Genomic DNA, 19912 nt, shown 5'->3' on the forward strand with positions numbered 1-19912 from the left:
CGCTACAAAAAGTATACAAGTTCAACCGACACATATCATCATCATCGGCATCATAAATCACTAGAAGTTCCATCCTTCCATATCATCGAGGATGGACCCTAGCTTCTTGAACGGCGTGAGGTCTAGACGTTGCATGCCTATGCGAGTTCGGACGTCAGCTCGCGATATAGGGCCGTGGTGGAACATCCCCTTCTCATCGACGACTTCTTTCATGATGATCGTCGCAATGTCGCTTTGGATGCGAAAGAAGTCATCTCTAAGTTTATAATCCGCTTCTCCATGAGATTCTAGCCACTTGTGGATATGATCATCATTTCTGCTTCTCATGCGAAGCTTTTGGTGATCCGTGTTGAACTGAATCATGAGATGGACGATGTAGAATCCATCCTTCTTGCTTGGTTTTGGGACATGGATGCAGGAGAAGTTAGTTTTATGCGCGAAACCCATCTTCTTGTTCCTTTGTTTCCTGATCTGCATGTGGCCACCTCTAATGCTGAAGCCTTGGAGAGCATCATCTAGAATATTCATTATGTGGGTGTAGTCTTTTTTCTCGTAGTCTCTGGAAGGGTCAAAATACACGGCGTGGGAGACTTGCGGGTAAAGAACGATAAGGACGGCGCGCCCGTTGCTGCGGGGAAAAGACACCTCAAATTATTCCCCATAGAGAGAGAAGGAATGATTGAAATGTATGAAAGGGTTGTCCGGAACTGACTTACTTTGGATGATAAGGCACGAGGACAATTTCCCGGTCCTTATTCTGTACCATGAAGTTTTGGAGGTACTCCCTAGCAGTTTCACGCTCAAAGTCGCCGAGACTCAAGAAAGACTCGTGCATGTAGTACGGATCCGCCACACAGATTTGCGAGACTTCTTCACTCTTCATGACGGAGCTCATATGTAGCGCAAAAAGGCGGACGATTGTAAAATCGAGCCGCCTTGTCAGAAACATCTCAAAGATATGGTCAAACCGCAGGAAGAACACCTCCGCGGGCCGTGTCTCGACGTAGCACTTCCCCTCAGGCACACGAGCCGCGTATGTCGGATATCCTGGATCCTTTGAGGCTAGTAGGCTTTTCTCAGTCGACAGCACATGGTCGTGCAGTCTCCTGAGATCCCCTGATAGTGCCTCCAGCGGTTTCGGCGGTAGCATCGGCTCGCCCGTGAGATGGAACATGGCCGCACCTTTCACGGGTACACGCTCTTCAGAATGCATCGTCTGGCTGCTATGTGCTCTGGCTTGTTTGGAGGCAGCTATCTTCCCGATCTCTTTCTCTCCTTTTTCTTGGGCACACCTTCTAGACCCTTCCTTAACCCCTGCCCCAGTGTTCCCGGGCTAAGTACTGTACGACCCTCGCGCCCGGCTAGTTGAGCCTGTGTTGAGGCGGCATCTTCAGGCGTGTCCTGTGAGGATTTCATGAAGAGAGACTTTTTGCAATCCCTGCTACGACCTTCCTGCCCGGGCATATCATCCATATCCTCATTAGCAAGCTGATAGCCCGATTCGTCATATGGTTGACTCATCAATTCTATGTCACAGTCATACGCGTTTGTATTGAGGAAATCCATAGGGTCGACCTCCGTCTCATCATCCATTCTCTGTTCTACAGGACAAATTACATCAGCCAGTACTATTGCACCCCCTTCATCATGTCGTCCGCCGCTCTCACCCGGCACTACAGGAGCTGGTAATTGCGTAGGCGGGGTGGTGGTCTCCGCACATGCTTGTTGATGTGTGGTTATTGGTGTGCTCTCGGCCGGCTCCAGACGAATAAGATTCTTCGGCCATAGCAGCACCCAACCCTTGCAGCTTCCAATCCGTGGCGGGGTCTCGTCATCTGCTCCCACATGCTGTACTGGAGGAGGCAAATCCTCGTGCCCCGATTTAACACTGGACAAGCTAACCCTGAAGTGCCCAGCAGGGATCGGCTGGTTGTGGAACATGGGTTGCAAGGGGTCCATTATCATCCCCTTTCCCACGTCCACCTTCTGGCCTTTGATCAATTAGAGTATGGTGCACGGGGTTTCTTTTGCCTGCAAACACATATGTCTATGGCGTAAAACATCCGAAAGGCAACAAAAATGGAATATTATATATATATGTTGGTGCGACATGTAATTACCGTGATGGCGTCGAGCTCAGCCAAAGACGAAGGCCCACTGAGCACGCCAGAGACTGAGGATGGGCTGCTATGAGCGGGAGCAGCTGCGAGAGGAGGCCCGGTTGCGTGGGCAAGTGATGGTGCGATGGTGTTGTTGTTCATGGAGTTGCTCCCGACGAAACTGGGCAACAGGAAATCATGTACCGTCTTGTCTGGATTTTCCTTCGTCCAGTTGATGATAACTGGAACCAAGTTAGTAGCGAAATCATTTCTGCAGGCAGTTACAACTGCATTGGCTGCCTGCTGTAGCAACTCATATTTGTCTTTGGCTGCTTTTTTCGCGTCCTCAACTGCTTTTTTCTCGACCGCAAGCTTCACCTTCACGTCGATGTCTGCCTGACTAAACTTCTTTCTCTGCTTCTTGGCCTAGTTTGAACCGAACACTGTAATTGATCTCTCGTCCTATCACAAACAGAAACACCTTCCACGTGGCGCCATCTCCAGCGCCGTGCACACGACCATATTGCGGCCGCTGGCCCAAAGGGAGTCCCTTAAGTTAGTTCAAGGCCCGGTTGAGAGGGGTGTCCCACTTGGGCCTCATCGGAGAAGTAGGGCTTTCGGCTGCAAGCTGGTGTTGCTTCTCAAGTAGTCTAATCAATTTCCTCATGATTTGGTCCGTGTAAAAAACCTTTTTCTCCTTATCCCACTTGTAGCGGGCCCTGATGAAGTCACGCTCCAAGGGGTTGGTGAACTTCGCGAAGGGGTCTGGGAGACCCGCGGCTTCACATTCCGCATCCTCCTTATCCCATATGGGCCTTTTACCGAGGTAGTCATGGCTTCTGAGGCGATGCTTCCCCGTGTTCCTTTGCTGAAGGCTCTTGAATATCGCAGCCTTAGCCTTGGCGTCCTCGGTAGCGCAAGTGTCCTTGAACTTTTCGAACTCCTCTTCCGTAAGTGTCGGATTTTCCTCCAGAATCTTGGACAGGGGTTCCTCAGCCTCAATAGCTCGTTTCACCCTCCCTTTCCAGGAGGCCAAATCATTGCTGAACATGCCCATGGCGTGATTGTTAATCTTTTTCATCTTCGGATCATCCCACGGTTGTTCTATGTTATCATCCCGGTCGGGGAACTTGAATCTCTTGTGCAACTTCGTTAGGAGCAACTGCGTCAAATGTTCTTTACTCCTTAAGTCATCGTCGTTGATGCTCGCGCATTCCCGTAGGATGCATCCTACTTGGTTCCCATAGCACTTGCGAGGTTCTTCCGGCTCTAACGGCTCAAACTTGCCAGGTGCCATCTTTGTGATCACAAGTCGTCCAATCCCTAGTTTGTTAGGTTTTCGTATCCTCTGCTTCTTATGCTTCCTCTTTTCGGTAGCGGCATCGGCGCCGGTACCTTCCCCGCCGGTATCTTCCCCGCCGGTACCTTCCCCACCGGTCTCGGTGCCGGCGCCGTCGGTGTCGATGTCGGCGTCAGTACCATCATCGAGGCGGACCTGCAAACCTTGCTTAGCAGTCAAAAAGTCGAGGTAGTCTTGTTCACCCTGATAATCCATCTCGTATGCATCTTGGTCAGAAGGCCCAGTTTCTTCGTTGTTCGACATGTTTCCTATGATTAAGTGTCCTCATTTATTTCTAAAAGTATGAATAAATGAGAAATGACATAAAAAAGAAATCTATGTGCCAGCACTCGATATGCCAACTATGTAGCACAAATCATGCCTTTATTCACGGGAAATTTCGGCATGACCTTTGCTAAAAAATGGACATATCGAGCGCCTGAAATTCACCGGAACGGAAATGAATCAACATTCCGGCGTAACATAGGCCACTCGGATCATTTACCAAAACATGACATGTCCAAAACATGACATATCCACATATCACATGTCCAGTTCAAATTTGCATATAAATTCAGCTAATTTTGAAACCTATCTAAATTCATAACTAAATAGATAACCTAATTAACATAACTAAAACCTAAGTAAATTAACCAAAGAACCCTAGCTAGCAGAGAGAGAGGGGGGTGGTTTACAGAGGGTGCAGGGGCGAGGAGGCAGGCCCGACGACGGCCGAGGTTGGGAGGGGAGGAAGCAGAGGAGGGAGGCGAGGGCCGACGGGTCGGGGGCGAGCGCGCCGGGGTCGGGGGCGAGCACCGGGTCCGGGTCGGGCGCGGCGGTGCGACGGGGGGAAGAGAGTGGGGATTTGGGGGAAAAGAGGTGGGATGAAGCAGGGAGAGTGAGAATTTTCGGTTAAGTGGATGTAGCAGTAGCGCGTTTAGACAAAACGCGCTACTACTATTAAAGGCAGCTATAGCGGTTTTATACAGAAACCGCTACTGCTACCTTGACTAGCTGTAGCTCTTTTTCAGTAAAGCGCTACTGCTATAACCAGTTTCCCTTTTTCTTTTCCTTTATTTTTCTCACTTTTTTTTCCAAGAGCAGTGGACAAAGGGAAGGCGATATATATTGCATCATTTGACGGTTAAATATGTATGCAAAATAGGAACATATATATTACATCATTGGACCCATGCATAATAATGGCTAAGTGTGTATACAAAATAGGAACATATATATATATATATATATTACATCATTTGACCGATTCCTCGGCACTGACGTTTTCGTTTTTGAGTCAGCTTCTTTCCCTTCTTGTTTGTCGAAGAATAATTGAGCCCCTCATTGTGACTTTGCCTTTTCCATGGAGTACGATTTTTCTTAGGTAATGTAGTATTGATTCTTCTTTTGACGTATACTTCATCATCATCGTCATCTTCCCTCATTGGGTTGCCGTACTGATCATAGTCTTCCTCGTTGGCAACTCCATCCACTCCAATGATGTTCCTTTTGCCTCTCCTCGCGACAACACAACTGGGATTGCATGGGTCGGTTATGAAGAAGCATTGTGTCACGTGCTTAGCGTGTACCCATGGCTCGTTTTTTGCGATAGCGTTCACGGTAGCGCTCTTGGCGTCGGGTATAGTCATGGTAGTGAAAATCCGGTTTTCTCTTTCGACATTCTTAGCCCATCTGACACGGAACATCGTCGTGTTGTGCAGTCCAGAGTAGTCAAGCTCCCAGATCTCCTCGACCCTTCCATAAAATTGTTCAGTTGCGCCGTTGTCGCTGCCGGTCATGCATTCCATCGTTACCCCTGAGTTCTGATCATCACTGTCCATATCTTTTTCCTCCGTGTAGAACGTGTATCCGTTGATATCATATGCCTGATAGGTTACGAGGTTGGGCGAGGGGCCATGTGCTAAGGCGTATATGAGCAATCCATCCTTAGAGCCCTCCTCCGGGGGATTAGCAATAATATGCTCTTTGAACCAATGCAGGAAAGTGGAGTTGTGCTCTCTAGTAACTTCGGCGTCTGTCTTGCATACCCCCCGGTCACGATACTTCTTTGCGATAATTTCTTTGTGCAGTGCCACGAAAGGATCTACCTCGTCTAGATGTTGTAGCACTACCAAGTTTGCTCTGTCAAAGTCGCTGCGTCGATCTGAGTATGCCACGTGCAATTCCCTGCGACCGTTGCAGTGACCTTCTCCTTCGAGCCTCCCATCGTGCTTGTTAACGGGCAAACCAACACTAACACCAGGCGGCTGGTCTGCGCCATATAGAAAATTCTCACAGAAAGAGATGCACTCTTGTGTCAAATAGCCCTGGACGATGCTTCCATCCGGACGGGACATGTTACGAACGAATCCTTTGATGATCCCATTCATCCTCTCAAACGGCATCATGTTGTGCAGGAATGACGGCCCCAGGTCTATTATGTCATCCACAATATGGACACACAGATGCACCATGACGTCAAAGAACGCGGGCGGGAAGTACATCTCAAGCTCATTCAGTATCACAACGATCTCTTCCTGTAGCCTTCGGAGCTGCTTCACACTGATCGACTTTCGAGAGATGACGTCGAAAAAGTTGCAGAGACCAATAAGCGTGTCACGGACGTGCTTGTCCATTATCCCTCTAAGGGCAACAGGTAGTATCTGCGTCATCATCACATGACAGTCATGGGACTTCATCCCGCTGAACCTTTTCTTGTCCGTGTCTAGATATCTGCTTATCTTGCCACAGTAACCGGAACTAACTTTGACTCCGGTAAGGCACTTAAAGAATTGATGGATCTCAGCCTGACTTAAGGTGAAGCAAGAAGGGGGGCAATAATCCTCTTTCTTTATTTTCTTGCCCTTCTTCTCCCGTGCCTCTGTCTCCGTCTCTGTCTCGTCTGACATTTTACGGGGCGGCATGTGCAGATCTTCCCTGATTTTCAAATCTTGCAAGTCTTTTCTTGCCTTCGGCCCATCCTTGGTCTTATCCGGCATGTTCATCAGTGTTGCGAGCAAGCTCTCAAGGACATTCTTACAGATATGCATTTGATCAAGGCAATGAGGTGTATCGAGTTTGTGCCAGTACTCCAAGTCCCAGAACACAGACCTCGTCTTCCATACCTTCAGCAGCGGCTCCGGCGCCTTTCTCATCGTCTTTCCCGACGCGGGGCACTCCTTCCAGTTTTTCAACAGCTCATCGATTTCGGCACCGCTCCGCTTACGTGGAGGTCCTCGATGCTCAGCGTGACCATTGAATAGATCTCCACGGTTTCTCCACGGGTCGTCCTGTTCGAGCCATCTTCGATGCCCCATGTACACGATTTTCCCAGACCCGCCATCTTTCCTTGACGTTAGCTGCTGAGACGTCGTATCATCCATGCACCGCGTGCATCCGCAATATCCATGGCACACCTGGCCTGCCACATATCCGTAACCGAGATAGTCCTGCACTGTCGTGATCAGCGCGGCTCTCATGTTGAAATACTCGCCTTTGCTGGCGTCCCATGTCTTGGCCGGTGTTTTCCATAACGTGTCTAACTCCTCTTGAAGTAGCCCCAGATACAAATTAATATTATTTCCTGGTTGTTTCGGCCCTTGAATAAGCATGCTCATGTGAATGTACTTCGATTTCATGCACAACCAGGGGGGAGGTTGTACATCCATACAAACACGGGCCATGTGCTATGGTTGGTGTTCTGATTGCCAAACGGATTCATGCCATCGGTACACGCGCCGAGCACGATGTTCCTTGCATCACATCCAAAATACCGATAGAAGCTGTTCAACGCTCTCCACTGGCTTCCATCCTTGACGTGTCTCAGCTTCGGATCATCTCCATCGTCGGGCTTCTTCCTCTCCGCGTGCCAGCGCATTAGCTTTGCTTCCTTGGGATCTACAAAATACCTCTGGAGACGGGGAGTGATCGGTAAGTACCATACCACTTTCTGGGGACATTTCTTCCCAGCCTTCTTGTATCGAGAAGCATTGCACACCGGACAGCTTGTTTTTTCCGCGTGCTCCTTCCGATAAATTATGCAATCGTTGATGCATGCATGGTATCTAACGTGTGGCAGATCAAGAGGGCACACGATCTTCTTGGCCTCATCAACACTACTAGGACATAGATTACCCGCGGGAAGAACATCCTTTAGGTACTTGAGATGCTCATCGAGGCTAGTGTCGGTCCATTTGTTTTTAGCCTTCGTCTTCAGGAGTTGGAGCGTGAAACTCAAGCGGGTCACCTCAGGATTGCAACCATCATACAATGGAGTGTTCGAGTCTACCACCAGTTGCTCCAGCTTAGCCTCCTCTCTAGAAGCAGCTCTCTCAGTACTCGTCTCCTTGCGAAGCAATGCTTGAACATGAGGGTCCCGCACGATTGAACTTAGTACCGACGAACTCTGCTGCGTGGAGTCCATGTCGTTCTCTCCGCCGCCATGTCCGGCCCCTTCTCCTCGCCCCCGCCATGTCCGGCCTCTTCCCCGCCGCCATTATCGATCATCTCTTCGTCTTGCCCCGTGTCATCATTGCCTGCCCCGTCGGCATCCTCAACATCGTCATCCTCATCTTCAATTATCCACCGAGTATAGCCATCCATGAAACCAGTCATGAGCAGGTGCGCTTCGACACGACCATCGTCATGGGGGTCGAGCCAAACTATTCCTTTGCATTTTCGACACAGACATAAAACCTCTGTCAGGTTATTTTCCTTCATGTCCTGCACCGCCGACCGCAACCACCTGTCCACCATCGTTCCACTGACCATCGTCAACTCTGCACGGTAATAATAAACAAATTGATTATAAAAATGCGTGCATTCATCAAAGTCATACAAAAATTCGGCATGACCTTCCTTAAAAATAGGACATATATAGATCTAGAGTTTGCCCGGAATTCGCCGAAACGGAAATAAATCGACATTTCGGCAAAACATAGGCAACTCAAAAGCACAATTTGGCGTCAACTCATGCCACACACAAAATTTCCATAAACATATCACACACACATAAACATATTTCCATTTTGCAAAAGCATGAAATTTTAATCACCTCTATCTCGAGATCGAGCACACGGTGGAGATGATGTTGTACGGAGATCAAAAGTGCAGAAATCTCTTCTTGACAAAGATAGATCTAGTTAGGGGCAAATAGGTCACTTAACTAAATGCTACATATACCTAGCTACCTAATTTGGGAGGAGACAACTTCAACTAGTGGAGGGGGAAGGAAAAAGAGAAAGGAGATGCATTAATGGAGGTGGTGTAGTTATAGCTAGGAGTAATGAAGAGAGAGAAAGATAGGTAGAAGAGCGAGTAATGGGGGGAGAAGTATTGAGGAAGAAGAAGAGTGAGAGAGGGAGGATGTGGGAGGTAGGGGAAAGGGAGGAGAGGAGATGGGGAGGGGGAGGTGGAAAAAGGTGGTGGGTGCTACGTCTTAGCAGTAGCGTGGGAGCAAAACTGCGCTGCTGCTAAGAGCGTAGCAGCAGCGCGCTTTCCTATCACACGCTACTGCTAAACAGGCCAACCGTGTGGACAATTTCAAAATTACCAGCAGCGACGTGACTAAAAAGAGCGCTACTACTATGGCATTTGCAGCAGCGCGCTTCCTGACGTCGCGCTACTGGTAAACTTAGGTCGTTGTGTACTGTCGGTGGATTTTTGTAGCAGCGTGGTTTAAACATCACACGCTACTGCTAAATTTGCACCAGTAACGCGCTTTCCGTAACCGCGCTGCTACTAATTAGCAGCAGTGCCCCTTTTTATGTCGCGCTGCTGCTAAGATTCTGTGTATAAGGTTTTCCCTAGTAGTGCCAGATGCAGGTGCCGATGATGCCAATGCAGGTGACGCAACCCAGCTCAAGTGGGAGCTCGATGAAGATCTTGTTCATTGTTTTGTTTGTTTCCTTTTGATCAGTAGTGGATCCTAGTCTGGACGATCGGGGATCTAGCATTTGGGGTTGTCTTTCTTTATTTTGGTTCCGTAGTCGGACCTTGATTGTATTCTGGGTGATGTAATGTTATATTTATGTATTGTGTGAAGTGGCGATTGTAAGCCAACTCTTTATCCCTTTCTTATTCAGTACATGGGATGTATAAAGATTACCCCTCTTGCGACATGCCTACTATGCAGTTATGCCTCTAAGTCGTGCTTCGACACGTGGGAGATATAGCCGCATCGTGGGTGTTACAAGTTGGTAATCAGAGCATTCCCCGACTTAGCAGCCCCCTGCTTGATCGAAGACGTTGTTGAGTCTAGAAAAATGTTTTGAGTCTTATAGGATTATATATATCGGAGAGAAGGATTCTTTTTACTCCTCAGTCCCTTCGTCGCTCTGGTGAGACCTCCTGACGTAGAGTTTTAACTCATCTCTTCTCAAATTTCATGAAAAAAATTAGTATCACGCGGGTATCTTGGAATCGTTATGATGGTTTTGTGACGAGAACTTTGTTCTTGGTGCCTCCTGACATTTAGGGGTTGTGGCAGTGTCCCGGGGAGTTGAGCTCCGAGGTGTTGTCATCACAATTTTATCGTTTGCAGTTCTGGAATACCTGAGTTCACCGACACAGAACATCTCTTTTACGCAGTTGTTGGTGAGATAACCTCGACGCCACCTAGTACTAGGGCGGGAGTTCGGGAGTATTGCCATAACTCGTATAACAAATGCTTTTCGAAGGTTGAGGTAAATGATTTTCGAAGGTTTCTTGGTTATGTGTTGAAGGATGGATATGGTTGGATGTAGGATTTGTTAGTTTGGGTGAGATATTATGCTTCCCCTGTATCCCCAACACCAGATTGCATAACCAGTAAGTTTCAGGAGTTTATAAGTGATAATTCAAGTATCACGTAGAATATCCATCCAACAGACACATGATACGATATGGGATCTATCATATGTTTGTTTCCGGCTTATTCTGCAAGCCAATCCTTTGTTTTGTTTTGGTTTGTGGTTTTCAAATTGCTTCAATGTCAAGTGTGGTTTCCATACCTTCCCTAAGCGGTGTTCCCATATTTCTATGTGAATGCTAATCCTTCATGATAATCAAGATTGTCATGTCAATCCTTTTTCATCCGACGTGTTTTTCTTCAAGTGGATTTGATCATTTTCAACATCCGCAAGATCAACTCTAAGTTTTCTCAATGGTATCCTTTCCATCTGCCAAAGTTCTCTTTGTTTTTCCCGCCATCCCACCCTTTTTCTTCAAGGACTCATATTTCTCAATCAAGTATCCATCTTATTGATGTGAAGTCTCTCCATTCTTTTCCGTCAATATTCTTATCCGGTGATTCTCAGGAAGATACTAACGGAGCTTTAAGTTCATCATTCTTCGTTTCTTTTATCTTCTCTGGTGGATTCAATTAAAGCTAAGTTGATCATATCCCTTTCATCATTTTAAATGTTTTCTCATGCTGGTGCACTTCTTAATCATCCACTACTTGCTATCTGGAGTGCTAAAGATTTCCCAGAAGATTCAAGTTTCTATTCGTAATCCTTTCAAGATATTTCGAGCTCTTACCTTATTCAAACCATTTAATTAAACCCGTGCAATCCCTCTTTTAAATTGTTCAATGGTGTTTTCTTTGAGTGGGCCCTAACCCACAGGTCTTTTCCCAGGATCTTACCTGACTCAGCAAATTTTCCCGGAGTTATTCTCAAATTCATTTCAAAGTTTGTCGTAAGAATGAGTTATCATCAGTTAAATGTATTTCACCAAGATCTTTCAAATTCTTTTCGTCATTAGTTCATCCTTTCTAATTTTCATTCCGAAGTGCATCAACAATTCATGTTGGTGTTTCCCATCGTCATTCTCTGCTTTTGAAGACCGAAGAAGAGTTTCGCTGCAATCTTACCCGTTCTCTCAAGACTCGTGGTTCTAGCCTGATGCCATCCTTCCATAATTGTTTTTCGATCGTGAGAATTCTTTTCACCCATCCGGAGCAATCCAGGACTCTTTTTAGTTTGATTCTCCGAAGACCATCATTGCGTGTTTATTCATGCCAGCTTTCAGCTCTCGTTTCCCCAAATATTACCGGTGCATCAATCAAATATCCTCTAATCAGTTCATGATCTCTTCGTTCTCTCATATCTAAACTCTCTCATGTATCTTTGTTCATTTGCTAATTCTTACCAGTGATTCATCCCTTTACTTCGTTCGTTTTTCAATTCTTACGGTGGTTTGTTCAAGTTTCTTCTTCCTTCATTTTCATATCAATTCATTCGTTGTTTCCAAATCCTACCGGTGGTTCGTTGAAGGCCTCTTCAAGTTGGCGCTATATCTATCTTAATCCTTTCTACGAGAATAAGTAGTATGCAAAAATCCATTGTGTGTCATCAATTTAATTGACGAAGGATAAGCATAATGGAATTATTATTCTTGTTTCATCAAGTAAATTCAATTCCTTATTTCGGAGGCTCATCAAGTTATCGGCTTCAATTATTTCATCTTTTCTTTCCCGGAGTTCCAAGCTCTCTCAATTATATCATCACGAAGGTCCATTTAATCATTGCTAGGCTTCACCCGGAGTCCTTTTCAACTTTCCTTTCTTTTGATCATTCTTTTATTACTGGAGTTCTTCACAGAGGCTCTACATGGTGGTTCGTCAAGGATTCCTTTCATTCTTCAACTGTTCATCAAGAGTTCTCTCGAAGCTATGATCCGCCAAGCTATACTTCAAGTATTCTTTCTTCTTGCATTCCGAAGTGCAATTCTTTCTACCTTATCTTTTGAGGTGGTGTTATGTCATTCTTGACAATTTCTTTCGTGTCTCATGATGCAACACTTGTCAAGAATGAGGTAGTTAAACCCATCTATTTCTTCGAGCATGAGCTTTTCTCAATCCATCAATCTCTTCATTCGAGTTAGATTGGTATAGATTTCACCTAAAGCCATCCATTGGGAATGTTGCTACTGTGGTGCTTATCAATGTTCCAAGTTATCTTTTTATCATCTTGGTGGAAGAAAATTTTCATCTCTTTGGTGCTCTCAATCAAATCAATTGTTTAAGTTAGTGGCAGAATTTCACCTCAAGTTTTGAGATGTTTTTCCATAAGCCCACATCAAGTTTATTGTTTTCGTTGTTGATTCTTCCAACAACTCAGTTCAATCCATCTTTGTAAGGATGCTATTTCTAATTCAATTATGGGAGAAGTTGTCATTTTCTTCTCTGTTCATTTTCTTTCATTGATCTATATTCTATTCTTTCATCGGAGGCCTTGTCACATTGCTCTCTTCGAACCATCATTTTGCCATATCATCATCATATTCTTTTCCTTTCTGGTCCTTTTAACCGGAGTGTCGTGCCCTCTTTTCAAGTTCTTCCCATTCTGCCAAGTCTTGCATCTCTTCTCAACCGGCGTGCTATCTAAAATCTTTCTTACCCATTGTGCCATTCTTTCAATAGTTCCGAAGGCAGTGTGTTGTTGATTTCATCAAGTATCCTCTCTTCTTGTCAAATTCTTGTTCGATTCCTTCCATTTATAGTCGGAGTGCTGCCCAAATTATATCATTCTTATTCCTTCTCTAGTTTGTTTTAACCGGAGTGTTGTTGTAATTGATCCTTATCTTTCCTTGTACATTTCGTTTCAATCGGAGTGCTTGCATGTACCTCTTGTCCATTGTAACACTTTTCTTATGTCTTTCAACCTACAAGGTTCTAGTAATGTTCCTTGTTCCTCTTTTCTACCGAAGTGTTTTCAACTTTGTTAATCTTCATTGTATTCTTTCAATTGGTTCAACCTCTCAAGATTCATGGTTTCACTCGTTTTCCAAAGAAGCAACTTTGTTTTACCTCTTTCACTTCCATTTTCTCTCTGGTGCCATCCTAGATCTCGGGACGAGATCCTCTCGTAGTGGTGGAGTGTTGTGACGCCCCGAGACTGATGCGCCAGGTGTCTTCCGGTTATTCACTGTCTTGCCATGTCATTTGCTTGTGTGTTGCACCTTGCCTTGTCATCATGTGAATTGCATCATCATGTTTTTCAAAACTTGCATTCGTATGGGTTTCTCAGTTCTTTCCATTGCCTGTTCTGAGCCCAGACACACTTGCACGCGCCCGTGGCACCTCCGAAATATTATTTTATAAGTGGCCGGAAAATGTTCTCGGATTACGAAGAAAGTTGACGTGCGCTCTTATATTAGTGTAGATAGGCCGCCTGCCAAGTTTCATCGCATTTGGAGTCTGTTTGATGCCCCAACGGATATTTATAGCGGCTGTATAGACGGTCTATCGTCGGACGTTTTTGGTCTCCGGAAACAGTTGCCGGGCCTCTCCTTCTCTTCTCTCCTTTTCTGAGCCCATCAAACCGCCCTTGCCTCCATGGCCTTTTGTTAGACCTCCTCTCCGCTCAGTTCTGAGAAACCCCTTGCGCGTGTCCGAAACTGACCCGAACCCGACCTAGGTTGTCATTATCGATGGATCCGAATCATCCCCAAACATCTATAAAACATCTGCGTTTCTTATATAGACTTCCCTAACCTATTTTTTCTTGACCGCCCGTTTTCGATCGAAGGGTCCAGTTTAGCCCCTAACCAAAACCCACCTGCTATATATGCACCGGACCAAACTCTAGCCTAACCCTAAAATCTAGGGATTTGTTCCCTTCCGCCTCCGCACTCACCCCCACCTCGGGATTCATCCTCATCCAATCAGTGCGTGTGAGCCCGATCCAAATCCTCTCGATCTCTCCCCACCAACCCGAGGCCTCCCCTCGATCCAGCCCTCCTCTGCCTTCCTGCCCGTTCTGGATCGGAGCCCGAGCAGATGAGCTCCGTTCCCCATCGCGCTTTTCTCCTCCGCCCTGTCTCGCCCGGTGCCTGATTTGCATCGCGTCCCAAGCCAGCTGCAAGCGGCCCCGAGCAGCCTCCCTCGCGCGCGCCCCGCAGGAGCTCGATCCCGAGCGGGTCGAGCTAGCCGTCCCCGTCAGTGATGAGCAGCAGCAGCTCCCGCAGCTCCGGCTAGCCATGCCATTGGTGAACCCCTCAGGAAACCTCTCCTTCCTCCCTCGCTGCTACTTCTCTGAATTTGATTCCCTGCCATGTCCTTGCAGCTCCTCCGCCGGCCTGCTCCCTTCGTCTCCGTCTCCGCAAGATCCGACGAGGCCCCTGCATTCCTGCCCTCGTCTGTTGCTCTCCCGGCGACCAAGCTGCCGGAGCACTAGCGCCCTGTCGCCACCGTCAAGGACCACCAGGAGGAGCGCCCGTGCCCAGTCCGTCTTCGCGCCGGAGCGACGAGCCACAAGCCCCTGTGCCTCTTCCGCCAGAGGCCTACAGTCCTTGCGCCGCCGTCCCGCATCGAGCCTTTGCGCCTCTCCGCCGCTGCCGGCGAAGACCACGGCCAGGTCGCCTCGCCCTGCTTCCTGTTTCGTTCGCGCATAGCCGCCCTGAGGTCAACGCCCTGCCTCTGCTTCGTCTTGAGCGCGTCCCTGCCTCATTGACTCGCACAACGCCTCGACCGGCCGCTCTAGCGCCCCCTTCTACCCAACCCGTAACCAACCTGGGCCCAAGCCCACTGGGTGAGGCCACCCCCCTGAGCGCCTTCTTTTTTTCCTACTGTTGGGCCATGCACTGTTGGGCTGCCCAGATTCGGCCCATTTCTATTTTTTCCCCTGCTGCTGCGTTTTTAGCTTTTATTCAGAGAATTACCGTTTTACGGTTTGGTCCCTAAACTTCATGCATATCGTAACTCACAAATAGTGCATCTTATGTAAAAACTTTATATATGAAAAATGCTTAAAATTGTGTCTAGTTTCATAATATCCAACTTTCAACCATGTTTAAAATGTTTAAACTGCTGTTTGTTTAAATTTTCTCAAATGCCATGCTAAAATGCTTTATTTCATAACTAAATAACCGTAATTCGGATTTTAATAAACTTTATATGTAAATGGGGTAGAAAAATGCCTAGTTTATCATGGTGTACTTACTTTGCATGTTTAACAACTCCAAAATTATTTTTCGGGCAGAACAGTACCAAAGCCATAATTTGCATATGGGGATTTACCAGAATTGTTGTTCATTGTTTCTGGCTTCACCTCTTGCCATGTTAGTCAACATTTAATATTGTTGGGTACATAAACAAGATCAAACTAAATAACTTGAACGTGGTGTTTCGTCAATATGCAACGGAGTTGCATATTGAGCTCCACTTAACTTGTAGTTTTGCTTGTGCACTTTTCCTTGCCATGCCATGCCATGCCTCTTTAAACCGGACATGCATCATACTTGGTTGTGGATCATGCCATTTTCATGTGATGGTTGTTTACTATGTCGTTTGCTTCTTTCTGGTGTTGCTTCCTCGGGTTAGTTCCGATAACTTCGCGTTTGTGAGGATTCGTTCGACTTCGTCCATTTGTCTTCTTCATGGACTCGTTCTTCTTCCTTGCGGGATCTCAGGCAAGATGACGATACCCTCGAAATCACTTCTATCTTTGCTTGCTAGTTGCTCTCTCTATTGCTATGCTGCGATACCTACCACTTGCTATATCATGCCTCCCATATTGCCATGTCAAGCCTCTAACCCACCTTTCCTAACAAACCGTTGTTTGGCTATGTTACCGCTTTGCTCAGCCCCTCTTATAGCGTTGCTAGTTGCAGGTGAAGATGAAGTTTGTTCCATGTTGGAACATGGATATATTGGGATATCACAATATCTCTTATTTTAATTAAAGCATCTATATACTTGGTAAAGGGTGGAAGGCTCGTCTCTTATGCCTGGTGTTTTGTTCCACTCTTGCCGCCCTAGTTTCTGTCATACCGGTGTTATGTTCCTTGATTTTGCATTCCTTACACGGTTGGGTGTTATGGGGACCCCTTGACAGTTCGTTTTGAATAAAACTCCTCCAGCAAGTCCCAACATTGGTTTTACCATTTGCCTCACCACCGCCTACCCTTCCCTCGGGTTGCCCAGCCCGAGGGTCATCTTTATTTTAAGCCCCCCCCCCTAGGCCAGTGCTTGTCTAAGTGTTGGTCCGAACCGAGTAGACTGTGAGGCCACCCAGGGGAAACTTGAGGTTTGGTTTTACTCGTAGGATGTCTCATCCAGTGTTGCCCTGAGAACGAGATATGTGCAGCTCCTATCGGGATGTCGGCGCATCGGGCGGTCTTGCTAGTCTTGTTTTACCATTGTCGAAATGTCTTGTAACCGGGATGCCGAGTCTGATCGGGTCTTCCTGGGAGAAGGAATATCCTTCGTTGACCATGAGAGCTTGTGATCGGCTAAGTTGGGACACCCCTGCAGGGTTTTCTACTTTCGAAAGACGTGCCCGCGGTTATTGGCAGATGGGAATTTGTTAATATCCGGTTGTAGAGAACCTGACACTTAACTTAATTAAAATGAGTCAACTGCGTGTGTAGCTGTGATGGTCTCTTCTCGGCGGGGTCCGGGAAGTGAACATGGTTCTTGTGTTAAGCTTGAACATAAGTAGTTTCAGGATCACTTCTTGATCACTTCTAGTTCACGAACGTGCATTGCTTCTCTTCTCACTCTTATTTGCGTAAGTTAGCCACCTTATATGCTTTGTGCTTGCTGCAGCTCCACCTCACTACCTTTCCCTACCCATAAGCTTAAATAGTCTTGATCGCGAGGGTGTCGATGCAGGTGCAGGTGCCGATGATGCCAGTGCAGGTGACGCAACCCATCTCAAGTGGGAGCTCGATGAAGATCTTGGTCGTTGTTTTGTTTGTTTCCTTTTGAGTAGTAGTTGTGACGCTCCAAGACCGAGACCTCCTTTTTTATTTTTATTTGTGTTATGTTCATGCGTGCTTGCTCGCTTGTGATGTTTGTTTTATTTTATTTTGCATAATGCATCTTCTCCATACCATTGTTGTGTTTGTTTAATTTAGTTGCTCATGTGCATTGCAACTTCTTTTTCTTATCTTGATCCTTCCATCAACCCCATGATCACTTCCAACTTGGTTTCACCCAAGTTTCAAATCCCTATGCCACTTCCTTGTTTCCCTTTTCTCTATTTATTTGAGTTGCAAATAGAATTCCTCAAATAAATGTTCATCTTTTGCCCATAAATCATATTTATTATGTAGGGTCATCCTATAAAATTTAAGCCCATTTGGTTTCAGTTTGGTTAGGTTATAAATTCATGCAAGTTTGAATTAAATTCGAACATGTCTAAATTTATAGTCTGTAAAAATTTCTAAACTAAATTGTTTAAATCGAGCATAGTTCATGGTTTCCAGAAATATGTACCTGCATCCCTACTTCAACCCAAAACCCTCTGTACTTTTCTCTTTATTTCTGTTTACGCAATAAATAAAAAGGGAATAAGAGAGAGAAGCCCAGCCTCTTGGGCCTAGTCTTGCCAGGCCGGCCCATTTGCGTTGAGGCCTCTAAGGCCCATCTGTAGCCCAGCCGTGCCCCCGCAGTAACCCTAGCCCATTCCTTTGTTCCCGTGCCCGCCGCCTACTCCCGCATAGCTCCTCCTTCTCTCCCTCGATCTCTTTCCCTTTAGCGCCGCCGAGCCTCGTCGCCGCGCCCTCTGACCTCCTCACCTACCCGACGACCTCGACCTTCAAGAACCCCGTGCCCGCGCCCGGATCTCCTCCTCCCCGTTTGTCCTTCTCGTTGGGAGCCCGAGCTCCGCTGGATCCCCCTCGCCCTCGTCGTTCAACGTTCGAGGCCGCCCTGCTGCTTCGTCCATGGCCTCCGCCACCCCTCGTGCCCCTGCCTCGTCCTCCGGTTGGGGTGCTCCAAGACTGCGCCAGCCGCTGCAGTTCACAACGCCTCCGTCTCCGGCCATCCCAGCGTCCGGCCACACCCATGCCTTGTACCCCGCCATCGCCGGAGTGAGCTCGTCGCCCCCACCTCCTGCGGTTGACCTTGGGTCGCTGCTGCTCTGCTGCGGGCGACCTCGCCTGGAACCGTCAAGCCCCGACACCCAGTAGCAACCTCCTGTCCCGGCCTTCCCCGCCAATGGCTTCTTCTCTGCTCGAGGAGCTCCGCTGCTGGGACTCCTCCTCGCCTGCGCTGCTCCCCTACATCACCATCACCTTCTGTTGCATCTCGTGCACACGTTTTTTCTTTTTTTCTTACAGTCTTGGAGGCCTAGATCACCTAGTATTATTGGACTCAAGGACCATCAAGACCGAGACCGCCCCGAACCACGTCGTCTCGCCGGATCATCAAGACCATCTCGGTTTTCGCAAGTACCTCTACGCCTGAAGGCATTGGATGCGCCAAGTTCTACCATCGCAAAAACCCGAGATGAAGTACCTGTAACACCCTCGATGCGACTATAGATCCCACGTGTCGAGGCACGACTTAGAGACATAATCGCATTGAAGGCATATGTCGCAAGTTAGGCAATCTTCACAACATCCCATGTAATATGAATAATAAAGGGGAGATAACATAGTTAGCTTGCACTCGCCACGTCAATGAAGTACATAAATAACATTACATCATCCAAACACTCATGGCCCGACTACGGCGCCAAAATGAAAGTGAACCCAACATGCGACATGGTCCCGTTCACCCCCAACTGGGCACCACTACTGATCGTCAGGAAAGGAAACATAGTATCGTTGAGAGTCTTCGTCGAACTCCCACTTGAGCTCATACGTGTCTCCTGGAGCGGAATCATCAGGCCCTGCATCTGGTGTAATAGTAATTTGTGAGCCACAGGGACTCAGCAATCTCGCACCCTCGCGATCAAGACTATTTAAGCTTATAGGTATGGCAAGGTAAAATATAAGTGGAGCTGCAGCAAGCGACTAGCGAGTATAGTGGCTAACTTATTCGCAAAAGAGAGCGAGAAGAGGAGGCAAAGCACGAGTGAGAAGCTAGAGAACAACCTGCGCAAACATTACTCCAACACCGTGTCCACTTCCCAGACTCCGCCGAGAAGAGGCCATCACGGTAACACACTCGGTTGATTCATTTTAATTAATTAAGGTTCAAGTTATCTACAACCGGATATTAACAAATTCCCATCTGCCCATAACCGCGGGCACGACTTTTGAAAGTTCAATCCCTGCAGGAGAGTCCCAACTTAGCCCATGACAAGCTCTCACGGTCAACGAAGGAATATACCTACTCCCAAGACGTTCCGATCAGACTCGGTATCTCGGTAATTCAAGACACTTCGACAGGTTAAAATAAGACCAGCAACACCGCCCGAATGTGCCGACAAATCCCGATAGGAGCTGCGCATATCTCTTTCTCAGGGCACACTCAGATAAGCAATCCGTACAGCTAAAACCAGCCCTCGAGTTTCCCCGAGGTGGCGCTGCAAGGGGCTCTAGTTTGGACCAACACTCAGAGGAGCACTGGACCGGGGGGGGGGGTTAAAATAAGATGACCCTTGAGTCTGCAGAACCCAAGGGAAAGAAAAGGGTAGGTGGCAAATGGTAAGACCAATGTTGGGCATTGCTGGAAAAGCTTTAATCAAGGCGAACTATCAAGGGGTTCCCATTATAACCCAACCACGTAAGGAACGCAAAATCCGGGAGCATAACACCG

At 47.2% G+C, this 19912-nt stretch overlaps 1 protein-coding gene across 1 annotated transcript in view; it reads left to right on the forward strand.

Moving 5' to 3' along the window:
- LOC123083822 (uncharacterized) overlaps positions 1-15156 on the forward strand; it is a 34864-nt gene extending 19708 nt beyond the window's left edge. The window contains exons 2-3 of the mRNA XM_044505725.1: positions 14010-14409; positions 14487-15156. Of these exons, the coding sequence (XP_044361660.1) occupies positions 14010-14409; positions 14487-14597 (511 nt within the window). The 3' untranslated portion in view covers positions 14598-15156. The remainder of the gene's footprint in view (positions 1-14009; positions 14410-14486) is intronic.
- Positions 15157-19912: the final 4756 nt, after the last annotated feature.

Source organism: Triticum aestivum, chromosome 4A (assembly GCF_018294505.1).
Source record: "Triticum aestivum cultivar Chinese Spring chromosome 4A, IWGSC CS RefSeq v2.1, whole genome shotgun sequence".
Lineage (NCBI taxonomy): Eukaryota > Viridiplantae > Streptophyta > Magnoliopsida > Poales > Poaceae > Triticum > Triticum aestivum.